We start from the raw sequence: 23,281 nt of genomic DNA, 5'->3' as shown, positions 1-23,281 counted from the left end.
AAATCCAAAGCCAATATTTCTTAGTCTAAAACGTCTTTCATGAAAAGTTTTTCCAAAGCCTGTGGTTGATTTTGTTGCAATTTGTAACCCCTTGAAACTTGACTCATGGGATATATAATCAAATCTTGCAAGTCCTTCAACACGTAGCTGTGTTAAAATCCTTTAGTAAAAAAACTCACAAACATTATGGAAGGGACGAAGGGCTTCTGCAAGGACTGCTACTTCTTGCTAATACTTTCTATCTGCCTGTGAAGCCACTTGAGGGCTGTGTGACACTGAAGATACACACACTTCTCATGTACCTGCTTTCCCAACAAAGTAAAAGAAAAATGACTTCTGAAGGGCAAATTAGCAGCCCTGTTATTGCATTTTAAAATGGTCTTGTGTTTTTCTTAAGGCAGATTCATATTTGCAATAGAACTATACATTAAAAAGGACACATGCTTTCCAGACTTGAATTCTGGACCCTCCTAAAGGTCACTTGCAAATTCCTGTAGAATTATGCATTGAGAAAACAGAGGTTTCAGATTCTGTCTAAATGTGGCTCCATTCGTGCTCACAGTCTTCTAATTAAACCCCTGGTTGCATCATCAATCCAGTCCTAGGGCCTTGCTGTAATATCCAAGGGCAGAATACAAAAGCTTAAGACTCCATCACATAGGTTTCTTTCCTCTTGGTTGGGAATTGCCTTTCTTTTTAACTTTATCCTCCCTTGAAACCTTTCCTTATCACCTAGTGTTTAATTTAAAAACTCAAATATTTTCAAGAAGATTCCAAAAAGAATTTACAGTAGGCTTGTGCCATAAAACAATCTTCTTACCCCCATGAACATTTATTTTCAAAATTTCAGATGAGTAGCCAAAAGAGAAACACCACCTCATACCTCCATATACACTACCAGTGCTTAAAATTGAACACTCATGAAAGACTGGAACTCCTACGGAAAGTAGAGGTTGCATTTGAAGAAGATCTTAGTGATTGTGTTGGGAGCAGAAGTTGGTGACTTTAGTCCTTGTTTTCCTAGTCCTGACTTTTTCACCCAAAGACTGGCTGATTCATCACAACCAAATTACTCCATCTGTCTTCTACTTTAAGATTTCCAAGTGATAGAAAATCATCCCTTGGATTTCAGTTCCTGTGCCCAAATGTCCAATGGGACATGGTGGTGCCGTGAAATAAGTAGAGAAAAAAATCTCACTTTCCACAAAACAAATTTATTATTTCTGAATAAACTATGAATAGTTTAATTCAGAAGTATGATCAACTGCTTAAAACTAGTCACTTTATCAGTATCACATCAGCGAGCGCCTGGATGAATCGGTGGTCCTGCTCAAGCGTGTGTATGTGTCTTGGGGCACCGATTACTCCAATGAGGTGACTGTTCTTCCACTGACAACACTAACCAAAGAGCTTCACGTCATACCTTTGCTTTTATAATTTTCTGCCTTCAACTAAAAACATTGATTTTTGGGTGAGACTCAACCAAAGTATGGTCCCCAAGAGCAAAGGTACAAGTAGCTGAATAAGGGCTCTTGCCAGGGGCCTCTGGGCAAGACATCTTTTCTATTTATATTTCCAGCTTCCTTGGAAGACAGCTTTGAGTACTCCAGGAGGTGGGGAGGGGGACATAAAGAGTGGTTTCCAATGCTATCGCTTAATTTTCGCAAAAATACTTCATAAACTTTTTTTTTCAGTTGAGTCGAGGGTTTTAATGGCGGCCTCCATCTGGTAAGGTCAGAAAAGAACTAGAGCTAGATTTCACCCTCTCTTTTTGCTGACCCGCAGGAATCCCCTTAAAATTTATTCATCAGATGAGGTTACGATGAAAGTAAAACATAGGACATTGCACATGTGCTTCTCTGGCAACTGCTAATTTCTTCAATTTAAAAATAAACCTTCCCTGCTCCAGCCTGCAACTGCCCCACTGTGTGCATATGCGTGTGCGCGCGTGCACACACACACACACACCCCTGGTAGTACTATCTCATTTACTAGCTCTGTTTATTCACACACAGGATTCAGTACAACTACCTAGAGGTCTGCCTCAATTCCCTTCCCTTTTACGACCATCACAGAAAATTGAGCTTGTCTTAGAGTTTTGTTTTGTTTGTGATCTTGTCACTGGTGCCTAATGAAGATGTCATGTTTGAACACAAAGATATTTGAGATGTGGGATTCAGCAGACCCAGATTCTACTCCTGGATTTACCACTTAAAAAATGTGGCCTTTCAGCTGGGCACAGTGGCTCACGCCTGTAATCCCAGCACTTTGGGAGGCCACAGCAGGTGGATCATGAGGTCAGGAGATCAAGACCATCCTGGCTAACATGGTGAAACCCTGCCTCTACTAAAAATACAAAAATTAGCCAGGTGTGGTGGTGCATGCCTATAGTCCCAGCTACTCGAGAGGCTGAGGCAGGAGAATGGCGTGAACCCAGGAGGCAGAGCTTGCAGTGAGCCGAGATTGCGCCACTGCACTCCAGCCTGGGCAACAGAGCGAGACTCCATCTCAAAAAAAAAAAAAAAAAAAAGAATGTGGCCTTTGGCAAATGTCTTAAGCTCTAAGGCCTCAGTTTCCTCATCTATAGAATGTTAACACCACCTAATCTTCAGGGCAGTTGTGAAGGTTAGAGAAAGGAAGAACCAAGAGAAGACACAGTAAGTGCCTTGACTTGTTGGGGTTCAGCTTGATGCACTGTCATTCCTTGCTCTGTACTAGTTTTACTAAAGTAACAAAGAGACGTTGGAACAGAATAGAATTGATCTTGGGTAATTAACTCTCTAAGCTGCACTTTTCCCATCTCCAAAGTAGGGATAATAATAGCATCTGTCTCATAGAATTGTAGGGATGAGACAGGATGGTGAAAGCAGAACATTTGGCACTGTGCCTGGCACATGGTAAGCACCCCAGCATGTTAGCCTCTGTTATTTTTTCCTAGATTCCAAGTTGCCAGCAAAAGGGCTTTTTCTGGCAAATCTCTGCTCCCTTCCCAGCTACCTACTCATTCAGGGATTCCTCTCAACACTGAGCTCCCTTCCCAGCAGCCTGACCCACCCCCACTCTATTCATCTCTGCTCTTCATCTCCAGATGAAGCAAAAATCTGGTAAATATTACACTTACAAGGTAACAGGTCTGGAATGCTTGGCATCCCAGGCGGAGTGCAGTTGCTTCTTGGCACCCGGACACATATACTCTGCAGCCTAGGGCCAAACTACGTTTGGCTGCTTTGTGCAATTCAAATAAAGATATTAAAAATCTTCCAACTCTATAAACATTTGTACTATTTGCTAATCAAAGGGGTTAGCTAGGAAGAAAAAAAAAAGCCATCTAAAGTGAACTTTGCATGCTGATTACTCTTGCCAGTTTTAGACCACAAGGAGCGTAGCATGTGTGTGCACCATGTAAGTTTCTAACTTGGTGTGATAGCACAATTATTTATATATTTTAGGCCAGGTGGAATCTACTTCTAGAGTGGAATGTCCTTCCCCAAACATACAAACCTAGGCCATTTTCATTCCAGAGTTTGTGCCCTTAATCATTACACTATACTGCTGCTTTAGGGACACGTGATTGGTAACCGACATGAGCTTCCAATGAATGCTGGTGATGATGATGGTGGCAACTTCGATGGGTATAAATCTACCACTTCACAGCTTGGACAAGTTATTTAATCAGTCTCTGCCTTGGTTTCCCCACATGCAAAACGAAGAGAGTAATAATACCTATTATTGCCAGGATCAAATGAATATCAATGTCTCTAAAAGTGTTTAGAAGAATGCCTGCAGTATATGAAGCACCGCATCAGTATTATTATTGCTGTTATTGTTATTATTGACTAAATACCAACTGTGGATAAAAAGAACTAGACATAGGTACTTATCAAAGGGTAACTGGTTCCTTAAGTAAGTAAAAGAAGTTAAATGCAACTGGACATTTTAAGACCCAGCTTCCTCCATTAACTAGAAGCATGTGAAAGAAAATGGTAAAATGAGATTGTATCACAGCCAGCTGACTTAAATTTTGGTCTTCCCCAATTCAAAATAAGGACTGACTGAACTTCTCTCAGGCATGAGAACAGAAAAAGAACACTGTTTTCAACTGGCTTCATCTTATCTTCCAGGTATTTAACCTCAGAACTTTTAAATAAAACCTCCTGCCAAATTGGCAACCTTGAAAAAAAATATGAAAGCCAGATTTGAGCATTAGAGAGAAACAAAGACAGGTGCAACATTTTCATCATGTTAAAGAAAAGATGCTCCAGGCTCGCAGAAGAGAAGTGAATAAATAAAATTAAAAAATAAAAGGTACTGGCCGGGCATGGTGGCTCACGCCTGTAATCCTAGCATTTTGGGAGGCCGAAGTGGGCAGATCATGAGGTCAGGGGATCGAGGCCATCCTGGCTAAATGGTGAAACCCTGTCTCTACTAAAATACAAAAAAATTAGCCGGCCGTGGTGGCGGACGCCTGTAGTCCCAGCTACTTGGGAGGCTGAGGCAGGAGAATGGCATGACCCGGGAGGCAGAGCTTGCAGTGAGCCGAGATCGCTCCACTGCACTCCAGCCTGGGCTACAGAACGAGTCTCAAAAAAAAAAAAAAAAAAAAAAGGTATCATGTTTTCTTGGTCTGCTTTTATAAGTAAAGGTACTAATGAGACCAGATTTCCCTTGCTGGTGGCAGAAGGTCACGTTTTAAGGACTGCTGGGATGACAACTAGAATCTGCTGGCAGACAGCTTTCTAGGCCGAGCTGTCCTGAGAAGGTGCTACTAAGTAGGGTAACAGCCACAGACAGAGCAAGGAAGCAATGTGAAGGCTGCTGCCCTTGCCACACCTCTTCTTCCATTACCCGCCTTTCCTTGTCTGCCTTTCTCCATCCCTCTGGTGTGCACCCACAATGCATACTGTTGCTTCAGGTCCCTTCTGTATAAGAGAAAAAACAGGCCAGGTGTGGTGTAGCACCCCTGTGATCCCAGCGCTCTGGGAGGCTGAGGCAGAAGGATCCTTTGCGGCCAGGAGTTCCAGGCTGCAGTGAGCTATGATCACTGCACTCCAGCCTGGGTGGCAGAGTGAGACTCTGTCTCAACAGCAAAAGGAACAGGCTGGACACAATGGCTCACACCTATAATCACAGCACTTTGGGAGGCCGAGCGGGGAGGAGCACTTGAGGTCAGGAGTTTGAGACCAGCCTGACCAACATGGTGAAACCTCATCTCTACTAAAAATACCAAAAAAAAAAAAAAAAAAAAAAAAAATGGCCGGGCGCCGTGGCTCACGCCTGTAATCCCAGAGCTTTGGGAGGCCAAGGCGGGCGGATCACCTGGGGGCAGGACTTCGAAACCAGCCTGGCCAACATTGCGAAACCCCGTCTCTACTAAAAATACAAAAATTACCTGGGCGCAGTGGTGGGCGCCTGTAATCCCAGCTACTTGAGAGGCTGAGGCAGGAGAATCACATGAACCCAAGAGGCAGAGGTTGCAGTGAGCTAAGATCATACCATTGTACTCCAGCCTGGGCGACAGAGTGAGACTCCATCTCAAAATAATAATAATAATAATAATAATAATAATACAAAATTAGCCAGGCATGGTGACGGGTGCCTATAATCCCAGCTACTTGAGAGACTGAGGCAGGAGAATTGCTTGAACCCGGGAGACGGCGGTTGCAGAGAGTCAAGATGGCGCCACTGCACTCCAGCCTGGGAAACAGAGCAAGACTCTGTCTCAAAAACAAACAGACAAACAAAAACACTATAACATATATAATGAATTAAAACGGAGGAGGTGGTGGCAAATGGGAAGCCTTATCTCAGGATTCATTTTAAGGAAAATACAGGAAGATGCTGGGGTTATATTAGTAAGAGAGAAGAAAAGACTTTTTTCTCAGTAAGGCATTCTGGGACCTCAGACTGCATCCTTTGGAAGCATCTGTCCTGCTTCCCCATGAAACTGGGCAGAGTTTCCCCCCAGCCACAGCTACCCAGAGTATAGGCCACGACTGGGCTTCCTAGGGGTTAGGGGTGGGGCAAGGCGGCACAATAGAGGGGCAGGCGACCAGCAGAAGAGTAGGATTTCTGTTTTTTATGCTTGAGAAAGCATAAGTATCTCCCAATGTAAAGTATATTAGGGAGAGAAGGACTAAATTGAATGAATCATAGTGCTGATTTGGGGGTGGAGCTGGTGGGGAGGGATGCCCTTGTGGTTAACCACATTTTACTGGGGTTTTTATTGATTGCAGTTGTATTGAAAGAGACATGACTCACACATACCATATTCAAAGCCACGTAAAGCACTGGGTTCTAATGGAATTTCAGTGTCTGAGAATGTCATGAACTATACTACAAAATGTGAAAAGTTAGGCTATCAACATAGATATCTATGTTTTGCTTCTGTCCTCTACCAGCTGAAGAGGAGGCTGATTTTTCTCTTTGCCTTTCATGTTAAGGCTGTGGCTAAGCACTTAAGAAATACACATTGATCTAGGTATGCTAGGGACTGCTTCTCCTAAAAGTTGGTTTCAGCTGGGCACAGTGGCTCACGCCTGCAATCCCAGCACTTTAGGAGGATCCCTTGAGCCCAGGAGTTTGAGACCAGCCCAGTTAACAAAGCGAGATCTCATCTCTATAAAAAAAAATTTTTTTTTTAATTAGCCAGGTATGGTGGCATCATCTGTAGTCCCAGCTAACCTCCTAGGCTGAGGTGGGAGAGTCACTTGAATCCAGGAGGTCAAGGCTACAGTGAGCTGTAATTATACCACTGCACTCCAGCCTGGGCAACAGAGCAAGACCGTGTCTCAAAATAAACAAAGCTGGTTTCATTAACCAACCATCTTCCTATGTGTTCAGATTGAACTTTGCTTGTAAATGCCATTCAGCAGTTTTTTAATTTTTTGCTTTGTGCAGGGTAGTGTGTACAAATGGCTCTCCACAAATAGGCTATAAGTTACTTGAGGGCAGGGATAATATAGTAATAACAATAAAAAGAATAAACATAACAGCAAAAACAATGTTGCTAGCTATTGGGAGCACACCAGCTGTCAGGTACACACCTGGATTTATCCCACTTAGGTGGGGGATAAGAAACTGAGGCTTAAAGAGGGAACTTGCCCTGTGCTATGGGACTAGAAACAGTAACGCCTCCACTTAAACCTAGGTTGTATGGTCCTAGTACTCTCTGACCTGTTGGTGATGCCTCTTCCAAGAGGGCCTCATCCCTACCTATCTCATTTTTTATTCATTTGCATGATTCAGGCACCAAATTCTTAAGGCAGTATATGCCTGGTGAATTATAACTGAATTAAATAGAATAAAACAAAATTTTATAGGTCATTGTTTTCAGGAACCATCCAGGCAGAGCTTAAAGTGAGATGACAAGGAAGTGAGGTGGCTGACGTTCCGCCTAGTTGTAGAAATAGTTACTAACACACGTTGTCCTTTCATGCAAGGTCTGACGTTCCAGCCCTCCTAACAAGATAAAGAATGTCATTCTGCCTTATTCACTTCTAACAATATTTTTAATTCTATTGTGTAAGAACACTTAATGGGAGATGTACGCACTTAACACATTTTTAAGTGTGCAATCTATTATTGTTGACCGTGGGTACAACGTTGCGCAACAGCTCTCTAGATCTTATTCATCTTGCTCAACTGAAAGTTTACCCCATTTATTAGTAACTCCTCATTTCCCCCTTGCCACAGCCCCTGGCAACCACCATTCCTCCCTTTGATTCTATACATTCAACTTACGAATATAAATTATTCATATCCCATATTTTTGCTTCAACTTCTTACGTTCAGGGGTACATGTGCAGGATGTGCAGGTTTGTTACATAGGTAAACATGTGCCATGGTGGTTTGTTGTACAGATCATCCCATCACCTAGGTATTAAGGCCAGTATCCATTAGCTATTCTTCCTGATGCTCTCCCTCCTCTCCTGATATCCCGTATTTTAAAATACTATCTCCAATATTATCTTCCTCTCACAGAAATTGGTACCACTTTTCTTCTTTTCTAGACTTTGAAAAAAAAGCACTGGCTGTTCTCAATGTATGCTGACATGAAATTTAAAATATGGGCTAGAATTTCTATTTTTTCTATGGTTTTCAGAATAAGAAAGCAAAAATGTTAAAAGCTTCAATGATCACCTTAAAATGACTGACTGAATGAATGACCATTTACTCAGCCTCTACCATGTGAAAAACATTTTTATATGTTAGATAATTTCTTCTTTTGAAGAACCATTAAGAAGTAACGTTGAGTTTTTTGTCTTTTTTTTTTTTTAATTAACTCTCATTTTAGGAAAAAAAAAAAAAAAGAAGAAGAAATAAAGTTCAGAAAGGGTAACTGACTTCCCCGATGTTACAGTCAGGATTTTACCCAGGTCCCCTGTATGCAAAGCGTATGTTTTATTTCTACTCGATTGTAAGACTGACTGTCACACTCAAGAGTCATTGTTGGCTCATGTGTGAGTCACTTTCTTGCCTTATCAACAGCAGGTTGGGATAAAAAGAACCAAAGGTTGACATCTTCACAAAGTTTAAAGGAAGGGACCACCGTCTGTTATACAAAGCGAAAGAAACAGAGAGGCCCATTATATGAACTCGTCTGTCTAGACAGATGACTAAACAGGGGTCCCTCCAGGGTTAGACTTGAATTTCCTCCGTTCAGCCTGTTGGATATTTAGCAATAAAAAAAAATTTTTTTTGAACTGTTTAAAGGCTGTAGTACTAATCCAACCCCTCCTACACTGCCCAGAGAGTAGTTTAAAAGTATTTCAGTGAAGTCTGCGTGTGTTAAAGTTTCAAGCAGAAATCAGATTGAGACAAAAAGAGCCCTAAAAATACTTGTGCTGTCTGGCTACAGACCCAAGAACACAAGCCTAAATGTCCCTTTATAACTCCGGTGACAGCAGTTTGAACTCACAGAGGGAGTAGGGTCTCATCCAGGTGTCCCTGTAGCAGGGGACATGAATGCATCCAAGTTGGGCTTCTCATCTTTCACATGGGCTGGCAAGCAACTTCTCTCCTGTTCCTTATGTGCCCTGGGGACAACAGAACTTTTTCTAACTTGTAATATGAAGAATGCTACTTAGAGTAAAGCAAAAGTCAGCTTCCTTTCATCAAGGCTGAGAGATATAAACAGAAGCTTGGGATGATAAGATTTTTTAAAAGCCTACTAATATTGCTATGTTTAGTGTACAGAAAGCTGCTTCTGGTAGGCAATTAGGAGTTGGTTAGCAGAACACAGGGGCCCTGTGGAGAAACTGGGAGCATAGCAATTGACTAAAATCACTCTCATTTCCCAAGAAGTCCTTAGCTATACGCAGGATGCTATTTCTGTTATGGTACACATATGCAAAAATTCATTCACTCTCTCAGTTAATAAATATTTATTGGATGCCTCAACTGCAACATTCCTTCATAAGTATGGGGCCTATCAGGAATTGGCTATGGAATTTCCAGGATCCTGCCTATTGATAGGTGCGGGTACTATTCTAATCTTTTAACAGGCATTAGAGAATTAACACAGTCATTTAAGTAAGATGTATGTACTCTGCCAACAACAAAAGCAACAACAAAACAGTTGTCCTATTCAGGGAACAAAATGAAAACACTGGAGTTTATGTTGCCCACTCTAATTATCACCCAGCCTAGACAAGAAAATAACTGTAAAGACACACTCATCCTCCATATAAATTCATATAAGAAGCTATTTTCATTCTTCTAATGGGGAACATGAAGAGCATGCATGAACTAAGTTCAGAGACCACTGCTTAATTCCAATACCAGTATGCAAGCCCTTGTGTTCCACTGCCTGCCTTGAACTTTCACAGGTTCTTAGGAAAAAAAATACTGTATGTAAGAGAAAAAAAGAAACACATCCAGACATATCTTTTTTTCCTTTCATCAGAAGAGAATGATTCCCTGACACATACAGATGCATATGGTTCTCACTCAGAGGATTCTCCTTTTTAGACTTCTCATTCTTTAATCCACATTTTCCTTATTTAAATGTAAATTTATCATATTGGAGGAGTGATGAATAAGATGAGCTTTGGAGTCAGACGGCTGTGTGATCATAAGGAAATTAAACATGGTGTTACAAAACCTCAGTTTCCTTATTTATAAAACTTAGAATAATAATAGCGTTTATATATAGTGCTAATATGGAGATTAGCCCAGAGCCTAATAAAACTATTCCATAACTGAAAGGTATTATTATTACTAATCATATTGTTATAAAAGACAGGATCCACTGCCCCTATCCATCAACATCATCACCCAAATAGATGTCTTTTCTTCATGCAGAAATTCATTCAAACATAACATGGATATCTAGACAGAGCCACACAGTTTTATTAAAAGCTTTGTAAGCCCCCAAAATACAGGTTCTCAACTCCAGTTGCACATTAGAATCTCCTTAGAAACTTTTTTTTTGAGACAGAGTTTTGCTCTTATGGCCCAGGGTAGAGGGCAGTGGCGTGATCTCACTGCAACCTCCGCCTCCCACATTCAAGCAATTCTCCTACCTCAGCCTCCCAAGTAGCTGGGACTACAGGGATGTGCCACCAGGCCTAACTAATTTTTTGTATTTTTAGTAGAGACGGGGTTTCTCCATGGTGGTCAGGCTGGTCTTGAACTCCCGACCTCAGGTGATCCGCCCGCTTCATTCTCCCAAAGTGCTGGGATTATAGGCGTGAGCCACTGTGCCCAGCCGGGAAACTTTTCAAAACTAAAGACACCAAGTCCCACTCCAGACCAACGGAGTCAGAATTTCTGGAGGTGGACTCTGGCCTGAGTAATGTAAGTAATATGTTGAGTGCTCCCCAGGTGATTCTGATACATAGTGAAGTTGAGAATGTCTGCACTACAGCTACCAAACAGAAACATCAGCCTTGACTGTCGAAGGTCCCAACAAAGAACCTAGGTGCCTGGATATCCCAAGTCCAAGTCTTTGCCATGGTACCAGTGCACCATGTAGTAGGTTTGCTATTCTTGGTGCTTCACCTGTTTCATTTCTGAAAAACAATCTGCTCTCTTCCTAACAATAACACTAGAGTTAATGATCCTTGAAGTCCCAGTGACCACAGTTCCACAGGGAGTTACTTTCCTGGTCTCCTGAGTATAGACAATGGACAAGGTACGCAGCAGTCTTGGGAAAACAAGCAACACAGACCAGGAAAACAGAGAAGCAACCCCTGCTGCCACTGTGAACACATACGAAGTCAGCTCCACTTCAGAGCAAAGATACAATCCAGCTGAATATTAGAAAAATATGGTCTGACCATTTAGATTTCAGAGGGATCCAAAACCAATTTAGACTCCAGTCGGTCGACAAAGTTCACATTCAGCAAAACAGCTCCAGCAGTTGCATCATACACACAACAGGGCAATTCAGAAATACAGATGTCCAGCCATGTGCAAAACAATGCTTTCATTTTTTTTCTTCTCTTTCCCACCACTGACCCCGAGAACAGGCTGGAAAAGCTCAGCATCTGTTGCTACTAAGAATAGGCTGTGGGGATAATTATTTATGAACTTGCAAGCACTGACCTACCTAGCACGCTCAGGGGCGGTCAGAGCAGATCACTGTCACTGTGCTGAGGGTTCCACAGCAGATGCCCCGTGCCAGGTAGGGTTACTTTCCAGTTTGCTCACTGGAAACAACAGGTAGGAGCATGACTCTAAACAATCAACCTGGTGGGTCATTCTCAAGAGACTAAGATTCAAGTTATAGATGGGGTTCTAGGGAACTACACGGTACACAATGTTTAAGATGGCATTGAACTCTCACAAGAGAGATAAGAAACAGGAAAGCCACGCTCCTTCTGGCAAACAGCTAAACATCTACAGACCCTCATGGAAACTCAGCCTGAAATCTTATTGTGGACAACATCTATTAGACACTGCTAGACATACCAGGACCAGAGTGACAATCTAGGACCTAAGGCTAAAAGATATCCCTGCATGCTTTGGAGGTAAGCCTGAGTTTCAGAGTTTGCCAGACATACATAAACTCCATATAATGTATCAGGACTTGCTTTAGAAACCTGGTACTGCCAACGGGGCCTTTTAAAATAGATAAACTTATCTTGATTGGAGGAGAATGGCATTAATGAAAATTGAGGGAAATAATATGCATGTCTTATAAAACCAACCAAGTATGTAGTACATATTCATATTTCAATAAAGTGCCCCATATTCTCACAGATACAGCAATAGTGTGGATCCAATCATGTCATATCCACAAAATAGAGTTTTTCTTTTCTGTTTTTAAATTTATTTATTTATTTATTTTTATTTTATTTTATTTTTTTGAGACAGGGTCTCCCCTCTGTCACCCAGGCTGGAATGCAGTGGTGTGATCTCGGCTCACTGCAACTTCCACCTCCCGGGATCAAGTGACCCTCCCAACTCAGTCTCCTGAATAGCTGGGACCACAGGCACGTGCCACATTAGGCCCAGCTATTTTTTATATTTTTGGTAAAGATGGGGTTTCATCATGTTGCCCAGGCTGGTCTCAAACTCCCGGGCTCAAGTGTTCCTCCCACAGGGCCTCACAAAGAGCTGGGATTACAGGTGTGAGCTACCACACCCAGCCAGAAAGTTTTTTTAAAGTGGGCAAAACCTCTCTCTGTTCCCCAACTCCTCCACCTCTACAGACACTGTGGTAGACTGTATCATTTGTTCAAAATGCTGGCTGTCCCTCTCCCCTGGGCCCATCCCCACAGCCTCTCTCCCTTGTACCCAATTCCTACTCTACTGAAATCATGTGTGGTCATGTGACCTGCTTTGGCCAATGGAATGTGGGTAAAGACAACTGCCACATCTCCTGGTTCTGCCATAAGGTCAGCATGCCCGGGTTAGGGGCTGCTCCCTAAGCCCTGGTCCTGGAATAAAGAGTTCATGGAACAGAGCCACAGCCATCCCACAAGGCCATCTACATGAACATGGGAGAAACCTGTGCTGTTTATCGCTCACTGAGATTGAGAGAAAAGCTCTAGATAGTGAACCTGAGCTTATAAAACAATGCCAGATTCCAGAGTCCCAGTATACCACATCATCACATGGATGTTTATATACAATAGGTCCATTATGTCTTCTTAATATATCAACTTTGAATAACAAATACTTGATGTAACCATATTGTCCTATTCTCTAGTCTCAGTATTTCAAAGTTGTTCCCTTGTAAGAATATATCAATTTTTTCAAAGACCACACTAAGCATTTCTTGGTTTTCATGACTCATTAAGATAGTAGTCATGCAAACTCAAAGAGAAAGAAATTACATGAAGGGGCAAATCTCCTTCCAGAAAACATAAACAGTTTTCTATTGCTGCTTGATGACTACCAAACTACAATCTCAAAGGTCATCTTTCAAGAGGTAAATATCATCTCCCCCAATAAGGCTTCCTTCACCACTAGGCCAAGTTGCACAATTCTTTTTCTGGCCCCTAAGATGCTTTCCTTGTAATTAACCACAGGGTTGGCTTTTTGTTTCTGTTTGGTTGGTTTGGTCCACCTGACTTCCTCACTAAATGCAGGTTCCCTGAGGACAGGATCTATGCAGTTTTCTTATATCTATCACCTGGCACACAGTAGGCTTAATTGATGTTTCTTGTACAGATGGATGAAGAAATAAAATCAACAACCCAGTGTGAAGTCTTCCTGTTCAAAACTTAAGAATTAGAAAGCAAACTTGAGTCCAACAGAAATTCTTTTTGACTGATAAGAGACATAGTTTCACAAATTCTCTGGCTTATGACCTCATTTCAACGTTTAGGCAAAAGCCCTTCTATTACATGCACAGAGCACAGCTGGACAGATCCAAAGAAGGATCCTTCCAAGCTTGACTTTCTATTTCACACCGGAAAAGGTAGTCTGACATTCTCCTAGGCCAAAGTATGGTCAGCTATGGGTGCAGTGTCACATGTCCCTGGCCATCATGTCAAAGAAGGCCATGACTAGGCCTCACCGCAAGTATGAACTCCAGTAGCTGCCATCCCACATGCGTGAGCACAAGTTGGGAGACCCAAGGGATTATTTTCACACACAGAAGGCTGCAGAACTGACTTCTCCTCAGAAAGGAAGGGGGTGAGTTGCCAATAACTAAGGACTATTAACTAAAAACCATCAAACAGAAACATATTTCCTAAATACAAAATCCACTGTAGCCTGCCTATCAAACTATTTGCTAAAGAAAAAACTCAGCATAAGGCACATCTGTTTGAGATTCTTGCTATAGAAATGCAGTTGCAAAGTGCCATCCTGATGCACCACAAAGACCTCCTCACTGAATTTCCTACTTCCACCTTGGCCATTCAACATACCATTCTTTTTCTTTTTTTTTTTTTTTTTCTGAGACGGAGCCTTGCTCTGTTGCCCAGGCTGGAGTGAAGTGGCATGATCTTGGCTTACTGCAACCTCCACCTCCGGAGTTCAAGTGATTCTCCTGTCTCAGCCTCCTGAGTAGCTAGGAATATAGACGCATGCCACCACGCCCAGCTAATTTTTGTATTTTTAGTAGAGACGGTTTCACCATGTTGGCCAGGATGGTCTCGATCTCTTGATCTCGTGATCCACCTGCCTCGGCCTCCCAAAGTGCTGGGATTATAGGCGTGAGCCACCGCACCCGGCCTGACATAACATTCTTAACAGCCACATGGCCCTTTGGCTAAAACCACTCTTCTCTCCATTTTAGTCAGAGGAAAAGCCACAAACTTGATGATGGCCTACAAGGCCCCATATCACTTACCCCTCGTTATCTCTCTAATCTCTCCCTAGGATCCTTTTCACAATCCTTGAACATGCCACAACAGAACCAGCTATTCCATCTGTCAGAATAGAACAGAATAGAATGCCCTTCCCTAGCTAGTCCCAGATTACTCTCTAACCTCCTTCAAGTGTCTGCTTACACGCACTGCCTTCTTAACAAACACATCCATGCCCAGCTTATATAAAATTGCACCTCATTTCCTTATCCCCATGACCAAGCTCTACTTCCCCTGCAAAACATTTATCCAATTCTAAATTCTTATTTCATCTTTATTATTAATTATCTATCTTATGCCACCAGAATATAAGCTCCCCAAGGACAAGGATTTTTGCTATTCAATTCACTAGCAGCTAGACTGCTATCTGACACAAGTAAATACTCAATAAATACAGCTGAATAGGCTGGGCACGGTTGCTCATGACTGTAATCCCAGCATTTTGGGAGGCCAAAGAGGGTGGATCACCTGAGTTCAGGAGTTTGAGACCAGTGGGGCCACAACGGTGAAACCCCATCTCTACTAAAAATAGAAAAATTAGCCGGGTGTGGTGGTGTGTGCCTGTAATCCCAGCTACTCGGGAGGTTGAGGCAGGAGAATTGCTTGAACCCGGGTGGTGGAGGTCGTAGTGAGCAGAGATCACGCCGCTGTACTCCAGCCTGGGCAACTAGAGTGAAACTCCATCTCAAAATAAAATAAAATACAATAAATACAGTTGAATGAACTAATATATCATAAGAATGTCCTCTCTTCGGCCAGGCACGGTGGCTTATGCCTGTGATTCCGGCACTTTGGGAGGCAGAGGCGGGAGGATCACAAAGTCAAGAGATTGATACCATCCTGGCCAAGAAGATGAAACCCTGTCACTACTAAAAATACAAAAATTAGCTGGGCGTGGTGGCATGCACCTGTAGTCCCAGCTACTCAGGAGGCTGAGGCAGGAGAATTGCTTGAACCCAGGAGGCAGAGGTTGCAGTAAGCTGAGATGGGCCACTGCCTTCTAGCCTGGCGACAGAGTGAGGAGCGAGACTCCATCTCAAAAAGAAGAAGAAAAAAATGAATGTCCTCTCTTCACCTTTCTCTTCCAATGGTCTCTATATGCATTTGACATTTATCTTAAAATTATATCTATATTTGTAGTTAATGTACAGCTCTTTTAACTGAAGACTTATGTGGGAAGTAAAATGAATACTATCATGTCATTCTTCTCACACTTCAATAGCGATGTGGGCTATTTAGTGATGCAGACCACATACGAGAACTGGATATTTCTGTAAATAGTTCAATAGCCAAAAAATCTACAGTAGTTATAGAATATCCATACTGTACAGTTGGCTTCAAAGTATTAGGTGGTTCAAAAACATCAGAATACCAGGAAGCACAGGGTTGCACAAAGAAAATACCAGGTGATTTATCATTAACTTTGCTTCTTAATAGGTTGGTAAGATTCTTGCCTGCTGTAATGCCTCTGGTTGAACAAAACACCATTTGGAAAGAGAACCCTGCAGTTACCCAAAGCTGAGTTTGGCTGAGATAGTAAAGTTTACATTCCATTGTTTGCTAGGTCCTTACCCCATGGAATGTCTCAGAACAGGATTCAGGCCATCAAGAGGTCAGCAGCGCTTTGGCCAAATGCTACCTCGGGGAATTACACATTATCTTATACATGATATGTGTCACTTATGCATTAAACACTAGCTTTGAAAGTCCCTTCCCCACTCCACAGTTGCCCAGTTGAAGGCATTTGAGTGCAGAAATTCACTCCCATACATAACTTCCAAACTAGGCATCCAACATCCACCCACATGATTAATTTACTTCCTTGCATACTCGTTCCTCTGTGAAGAACAGTGAGCAGAGGGTATGTGTGATACTATTAATAACTACCTCAATATTTGCATGCATTTGGGAAAATGAAAAGCACATGGCAAAAACTCCACAGGGGCTGTAGGTTCAGGGTCACACTTGAAGGACCAGCTGATCAAACAGAGAGTCCACTGGATCTGAATCCATCCATGTGGTAGGACTGAGTAAACAGATGTGCATAATCAGAGCATCCTTTGACTTGAGCAGCTGCAAACTTTAGTGAGGTCAGAAGCACCTGCAGTGCCTGTTTAAAATGTGCAGAGTTCTCAGCTCCACCCACCCCAGTGATTCTGACTCGGCAGCTCTGAAATGGGGCCAAGGAATCTAATGGATGTCCCAGGAGACAGAAATGCAGATCACACTTTAAGAAACACCACCTCAGGTCAGGCACAGTGGCTCATGTCTTATAATCCCTGCACTTCAGAAGGCTGAGGCAGGAGGATTGCGTGAGGTCAGAAGTTTGAGCCCAGCCTAGGTAATATAGCAAGACCCCATCTCTGAAAAAAAAAAAAAATTTTTTTTTTTTTTAATTAGCCAGTGTGGTGGTGCACACTTGTAGTCCTAGCTACTCAGGCGACTGGGGTGGGAGGATTGCTTGAGCCCAGGAGTTAGAGGTTACAGTGAGCTATAATCATGCTATCACACTCCAGCCTGGACTACAGAGAGAAAGACCTTGTCTCTGTCTCTAAAAAAGAGAGAGAGAGAGAGAGAAACACCACCTTTAAATCTTAACCAAGTTACTTAAAAGCCTCTTACTCAGTAAATACTTTTTTAAAAAAAATTATATTTGCCTTCATGACTATTAATCCATTCCTTCATAGAGAAACTTATCTCTACTGTTATGTCTTAATAGGAAAAAACCTTTAGGCAAGCTAACCGCATCTTAACCAATATTACTGGGGATAATAAGCTTGAAAAGAGAAAAATTATTTCGCAGTCACATGGGCTGTGAGGAGCATGGACTATTTTCTCCTCCAGGGTATTTAATTTAAAGCTGATGCAGCATCAGAGCTGCCAGTCCAATTGTCAGTGTCAGAACACGTCGTTATCAACAACACCCAGGTTAGAGAGTGAGAAAAGCAAGAGGCGCCACAGGCCTCACGCTCCCTTCAGCCGCTCCCAACATCTCCTTGGAATGGAGAGGCGGTTCACGCAAGGTGACAGGGATGGCCCTGGAGCTGCTTGGCACAGGCCAACTTCACTTAACGAGTGTTCAGAATCACACTCAGCATGGAGAAATTCACCCTGACCCTGGATGCCTGCCCCCTGGCATACGCTCACTTACATTTTTACTCAATTACTATTTCTAAGAACAGAGACAAAAAAAATGCAGAGCCCCACTGCTCGGCAGCCTTGCATGAAAGTCTGAAAGGGGTCTGCAGGGTTCTTCCAGAGCCTGCGTGCTGGGCAAAGTGGAAAAGCCTCCCACTGTATGGGAATCTATGTGGAGCTTGCGCCCCATCTCCCCTTCCACACCCTCAGACACTCCTGATTTTCCCTGACTCGCTGAGGAGCAGGGTGGGTTTCCAATGTGTTTTCACCAAAGGAAGAGAGAAGCTCGCAGAAATTAAGTGACCGAAAATAACCCCAAGTGAGGAGTGTCTGAGAAGAAAAACTGCCCAAAACACCAGGGTAGGCCTCTCACTTTGTTTACTATGGGAGGAAAAGATGAAAAGGAAATTAGTCCCAAGTAGTAGGCAAGAAAGTTACAAAATTAACAGGACAGGATTCCAAAGGAAAAGCCAAAGAAAGGGGGAGAAGTCTGGGGTCTCTGTGGTATGGTGGCATCCAGGCCAGACCTGAATTCAGATTTTGGCTCTGTCACTAGCCAGCTCTGTGACCAAAGACAAGGTGTTTACCTCTCCAAACCACAATTTCCTAAAAAATGGGGATCGTCATTCCGGCCCTCCCTGACCAACCAATGTGGGGAAAATTAGGATGATGTGTCTTAAGTACCAGGGACATAGTGGGTATTCAACAAATGTTTTCCTTCTCTCAATTCCTCCTGTTTTCCTTTCCAAATAGCCAGTTAGCGGGGGTGGGGGGGTGGGAGTCAGATGTTTAACTCCTTGGTTTAGCTAGTGAAATAAAATTAGAATTTAGAGTATAAAAACAAAACATAATGACTCACAAAAGGGAGCTTTAAAGGCATGATTAAACTTTTCACTCTTTTTATTCACATTGCAGCTTCTAGCCACTTTGAGGCTTTCTGTACTAAAATCAATGTATATTCTCAACAGAATGAGTTCTTTTTGAAGAAACCCCAGCTTAGGCCACTGTAAATAAACTATACTGATTTCTAAGCAACAATGTGTAGGCATGATACATTGCAGAATAGGGTATCCAGTGACCTAGGCTTTTCCTAGGATAATAAAAACATTTCTTTTGTCTCTAGCCGGGACCTCCACCCACATTTAGAATCAACATAATCCAAACCTTCTCAGGGCCTCAAAAATATGCAGTGAACCAATGCCACGATTGCAAGTCTGTTTCCTTTTTTCCTGAGCATGGTTCAGTGATAACTTTAGCCACTGAATTCCTTGAGTGTCGGGATCGCCCAAGCTCTATTGTTTGCTGTGGACTCATTGTCCAGTATATAGTAAGCATTCAATAAATGGCTGAATGAATCAGTGTTCCCAATGAGAAAGGGGTGAAGACCTCTGGCTTTTGTACCCCTCAGCCTAACACCTGGTGCTGGCTCTGGGGAGCTTGCGTCTGCTCTGAGGGTCAGGGTTAAGCGGTTTGAGCAAGTGGCAAGCTCACAGGTCCCGTTAGCTGAGGGCCTTACCCACGACAATCCATTTCCTCATGCAACCCAGACATGTCAGTACAAAGGCCACAGATAATCGCAGCGTAACTCCCCCACAGGTCTCCCTCTAGAGCAGGGGCATCCAATCTTTCGGCTTCCCTGGGCCACACTGGAGAAAGACGAATTGTCTTGGGCCACACATAAAACAGACCAACACCAACGATAGCTGATAAGCTTTAAAACAATTGCAAAAAAAAAAAAAAAACCCATAATTTCTTAAGAAAGTTTACAAATTTGTGTTGGGCCGCATTCAAGGCCATCCTGGGCTGCATGCAGGCCGAGAGTTGGACAAGCTTGCTCTAGAACCTTAAAGGAGAGAAAATCTCCTTTCAACTTTGGTTCAGGACAAGAAACATTAATTGAGCAACTACTACGTGTCAAGAACAAGAACACGGATACAAATAAGATATTAAAAAAGAACATCCTCTTGACATTCAGGCCATGCTGTCCAACCCTCCAGAAAGTGGCCTCCATGGGGATCAGGAAAGGTGTATGACAAATCACTCTGTGACCCCTAGAACACAGATCTCATCCCCACAAGTCATTCTTTTACATGCTGAAATATAGTCATTGTACTACTTCAAAGTTATTCATCAGTTTTTCTCATGTAAACTCTTACTAAAAAAAATTCTAGGCACCTTAGTGATCGCTTAACTACAAGGCTGCATTTCAGAATCTCATCTTGCCTCTGGCAAGTTCCCCACAGAAGACAAACACTAAAGATGGATTTGATATAACTATGTCAAACGAGGAATAAAGCAGACAAGTGTACTCACCAAGGTACCCACAGAGCACCTGGGACTGTCTGGAGCACAAGCTGCCCACTGAGCCAGAGGGTGTTGTAACAACTGGGCAGACAGCTAGGAGTTTTAAAAAGCACAGTCATTAGCTATTTTACTGAAGAGATGCCTGGCACAGAACTATACAAAGATTCAAGTAGAAGAGGGACTCATTGAATGTTCTTATCATTTCCCCAGATACAAAGTCCCTGCTACCTAGGGCCAGGGGATTAGACACTGAGGATCTAAGGAGGATTCCAGATTCTAGTTCCAGATCTTCTGGCATCCCTTAACCAGCAGTCAGACTCCTGAATTCAGTTTTCCCTTTAGCATGTTCTAATGTTAAAATAACAGCATACAATTTACAACTGAAACGGTAAAATAAATACCTTGATTTATATTAAAGATGAATAAGACAGGCTTTGACCTCCTTTGACAAAAGACAGCCTACCTATTAAGAATAAAACTTTGGTTTTCATTTGGCTGGCCTAGATTCAGTGTTCTTAAAACCACCTGTCATCATTTCTAAGCTGCATGTGAAAATTCCTTCTTGAATCAGTCAAAACTACAAGTGAATATTGGTTTGGGGCTACTTACCTACAGTTTAAAAAGCCAGAGCTCTCTGAAACGGACTAAACACATCTTCCACGATAGTTATTACATCCGGAAAATCTGAACTTTGCTTTCTTTAAAGTAAGAGCAACCCAATTTGTATTTTGTCCACCAAATTCTTAGAAAAGAAAGCACATCCTCTCTCCCCCCAAAATACCTCAAATTGAAGAGAAAATATTGCTGAGTGTTCAAAAGTTTTTCTATTGGTGGTAGGGTCAATAAAAATATAGAATTTTTGCAGAAGAAGATGTGAATTCAAACCCCTGTTCTGTCACTGATTTCCTGTGAATCCATGGAGAAGTCTGTAAGATGAGGCAGACATAACCCTACCCCTGAGGGTTTTTATAAACTTGAAATGAGATGATATATTTAAAACAGACTGACAAATAAACGGTGGTCAAGGAATATGAGCAGTTGTCAAACTTGTGTGACAAAAGAAGCCCTGACTGCCTTTCAGGACCTGGCATGAATGTCATTCTTTCCTGGCTCCTTACATGCATTGAGTCCCTGCACCTTCCATTTTTATAGGGCACGTCTTCTAGAAGTAACACTGCCACTATTCAGATCTGACTTGAAAACTTCTTTCAACACAAGACAAAGGCTTTGTGGACTCTTCTCTTGATTTTTATTTATTTATTTATTTTTTTTTCTATATGTGTGCCTCTTATCACTCAATTTTTAAATGGATAACAGGGACTTTTTCCATACTCTGGAACTTACCATGTCCAATATTCAGCCCACTATCAAGATCCCAGTGGCAGATTTTTCACAAATGTGTGGATTACACCTTCTAGGTGGAATACTCTTGAACTGAGATATGGGGCTCTGACTGGCCAGTGTGGCATGGAAGACGGAGACCCAACAGTGGGGATTCTATAAGCACATACTGCTATCATGTTGCCACCATATGCTGCTTCCAGCTGACATCTGCTCACATATGTTCCCACCAATAAGAAACCATGCTGTTTATTTTTAGAGGCTTCTCCACAGTCTTACAGGAAGAAAATTCCCTCAAATAACCAGTCAGCAAAGACAGGAAGCTACACTGCATATAAACTGTTTGTCACAAGATTAACAAGTCAAACAAAGTTTTCTCATTCATATCTGACCTTTAAAAAGATATGCTGAAAGTTATCTTAAATAAAAATCTCAAAGAATACAACCAGAGAAAGGCAGAATATGCAGAGTAAGTCACTTGGTTAGCAATACTTTTTCTTCGAAACTATGGCCCTATGCATTTCTTGGGGGGATTTAAGTGCTTTTCCTGGGAAACAGCACCTTCTTCAGGCCAGTGTACGCCGTGGTGCAGAAGAGGGACAATTCTATTAAACAGAATTCAGATCCCAAGGTCATCCAGGTCATAGGAAGTCTGTGTGGGAATAACGTGAGGTAATTATTGTCACTTGCAGTTTCCAGCCTGCAGTTCTCAAGCACGCACCTTTGGTTTACTTTCACTCGCTATAAAGCAGTACTAAAATCCCTTCTTTTCTTTCCTTTCTTTTTTGTTTTTAAGCAAGGCGGGAGGACAGGGAGCTCCAGTGCTGATCCAATGCCTTAGAGGTTAAGACCATGAATGAGATAGAGATGTAAGGATGCTAATAATTGTTCAGTCCACAGAAAGTAAACCTTAGTTTTAAAATAATCAGTTTTCAGGCTGGGCACGGTGGCTCACACCTGTAATCCCAGCACTTTGGGAGGCCGAGGCGGGCAGATCACGAGGTCAGGAGTTCGAGACCAGCCTGGCCAATATGGTGAAACTCCCTCTCTACTAAAAATACAAAAATGAACTGGGTGTGGTGCCATGTGCCTGTAGTCCCAGTTACTCAGGAGACTGAGGCAGAAGAATTGCTTGAACCCAGGAGGCAGAGGTTGCAGTAAGCCGAGATCACACCACTGCACTCCATTCTGGGCGACAGAGTAAGATTCCATCTCAAAAAAAGAAAAAAAAAAATCAGTTTTCAATAATCTACATCATTGAAGCAGCACTGAGGTATGGATACACTCTGTTTAGAACAGTGAGGCTTTGGATATATGCAAAAAGGCTTTGTAACAAAGAAATATAAACAATTCTCAAAATCTGAGGCATGTATAGTCTTACAAACATAACTTTTTTATTTTAAATTTTATTTTATTTTATTTTAAGTTCTGGGATCCATGTGCAGGACGTGCAGGTTTGCAACATAAGTAAATGTGTACCATGCACCTATCAACCCCATCACCTAGGTATTAAGCCCTGCATGCATTAGCAATTAATCTTGATGCTCTCCCTCCCCGCTCCCCACTGACAGATCCCAGTGTGTGTTGTTCCCCTCACTGTGTCCATGTGAGAAACATAATATTTTTAGAAGAACACAGGCACTCACTAATTTATGACGGGGGACTATGAGTAACACAAGTCATAAAATAGAAAGAGTCCTAGAATTAAAACTTTGCATGGGTAATTTACAATG

At 42.3% G+C, this 23,281-nt stretch overlaps 1 protein-coding gene across 3 annotated transcripts in view; it reads right to left on the bottom strand.

The window, feature by feature from the left end:
- TGFB2 (transforming growth factor beta 2) overlaps positions 1-23,281 on the bottom strand; it is a 96,500-nt gene that overhangs the window by 58,946 nt on the left and 14,273 nt on the right. For 2 of the 3 annotated variants that reach the window (XR_001439574.3, XM_015114984.3), the window contains exon 2: positions 20,217-20,300. Coding sequence is in view for 1 of the 2 variants with exons in the window: in XM_015114984.3 (XP_014970470.1) it covers positions 20,217-20,300 (84 nt within the window). In the remaining variant the exon portion in view is untranslated. 3 annotated transcript variants of the gene reach the window in all.

Source organism: Macaca mulatta, chromosome 1 (assembly GCF_049350105.2).
Source record: "Macaca mulatta isolate MMU2019108-1 chromosome 1, T2T-MMU8v2.0, whole genome shotgun sequence".
Classification (NCBI taxonomy): domain Eukaryota; kingdom Metazoa; phylum Chordata; class Mammalia; order Primates; family Cercopithecidae; genus Macaca; species Macaca mulatta.
This window is presented reverse-complemented; position numbering and strand designations above follow the sequence as displayed.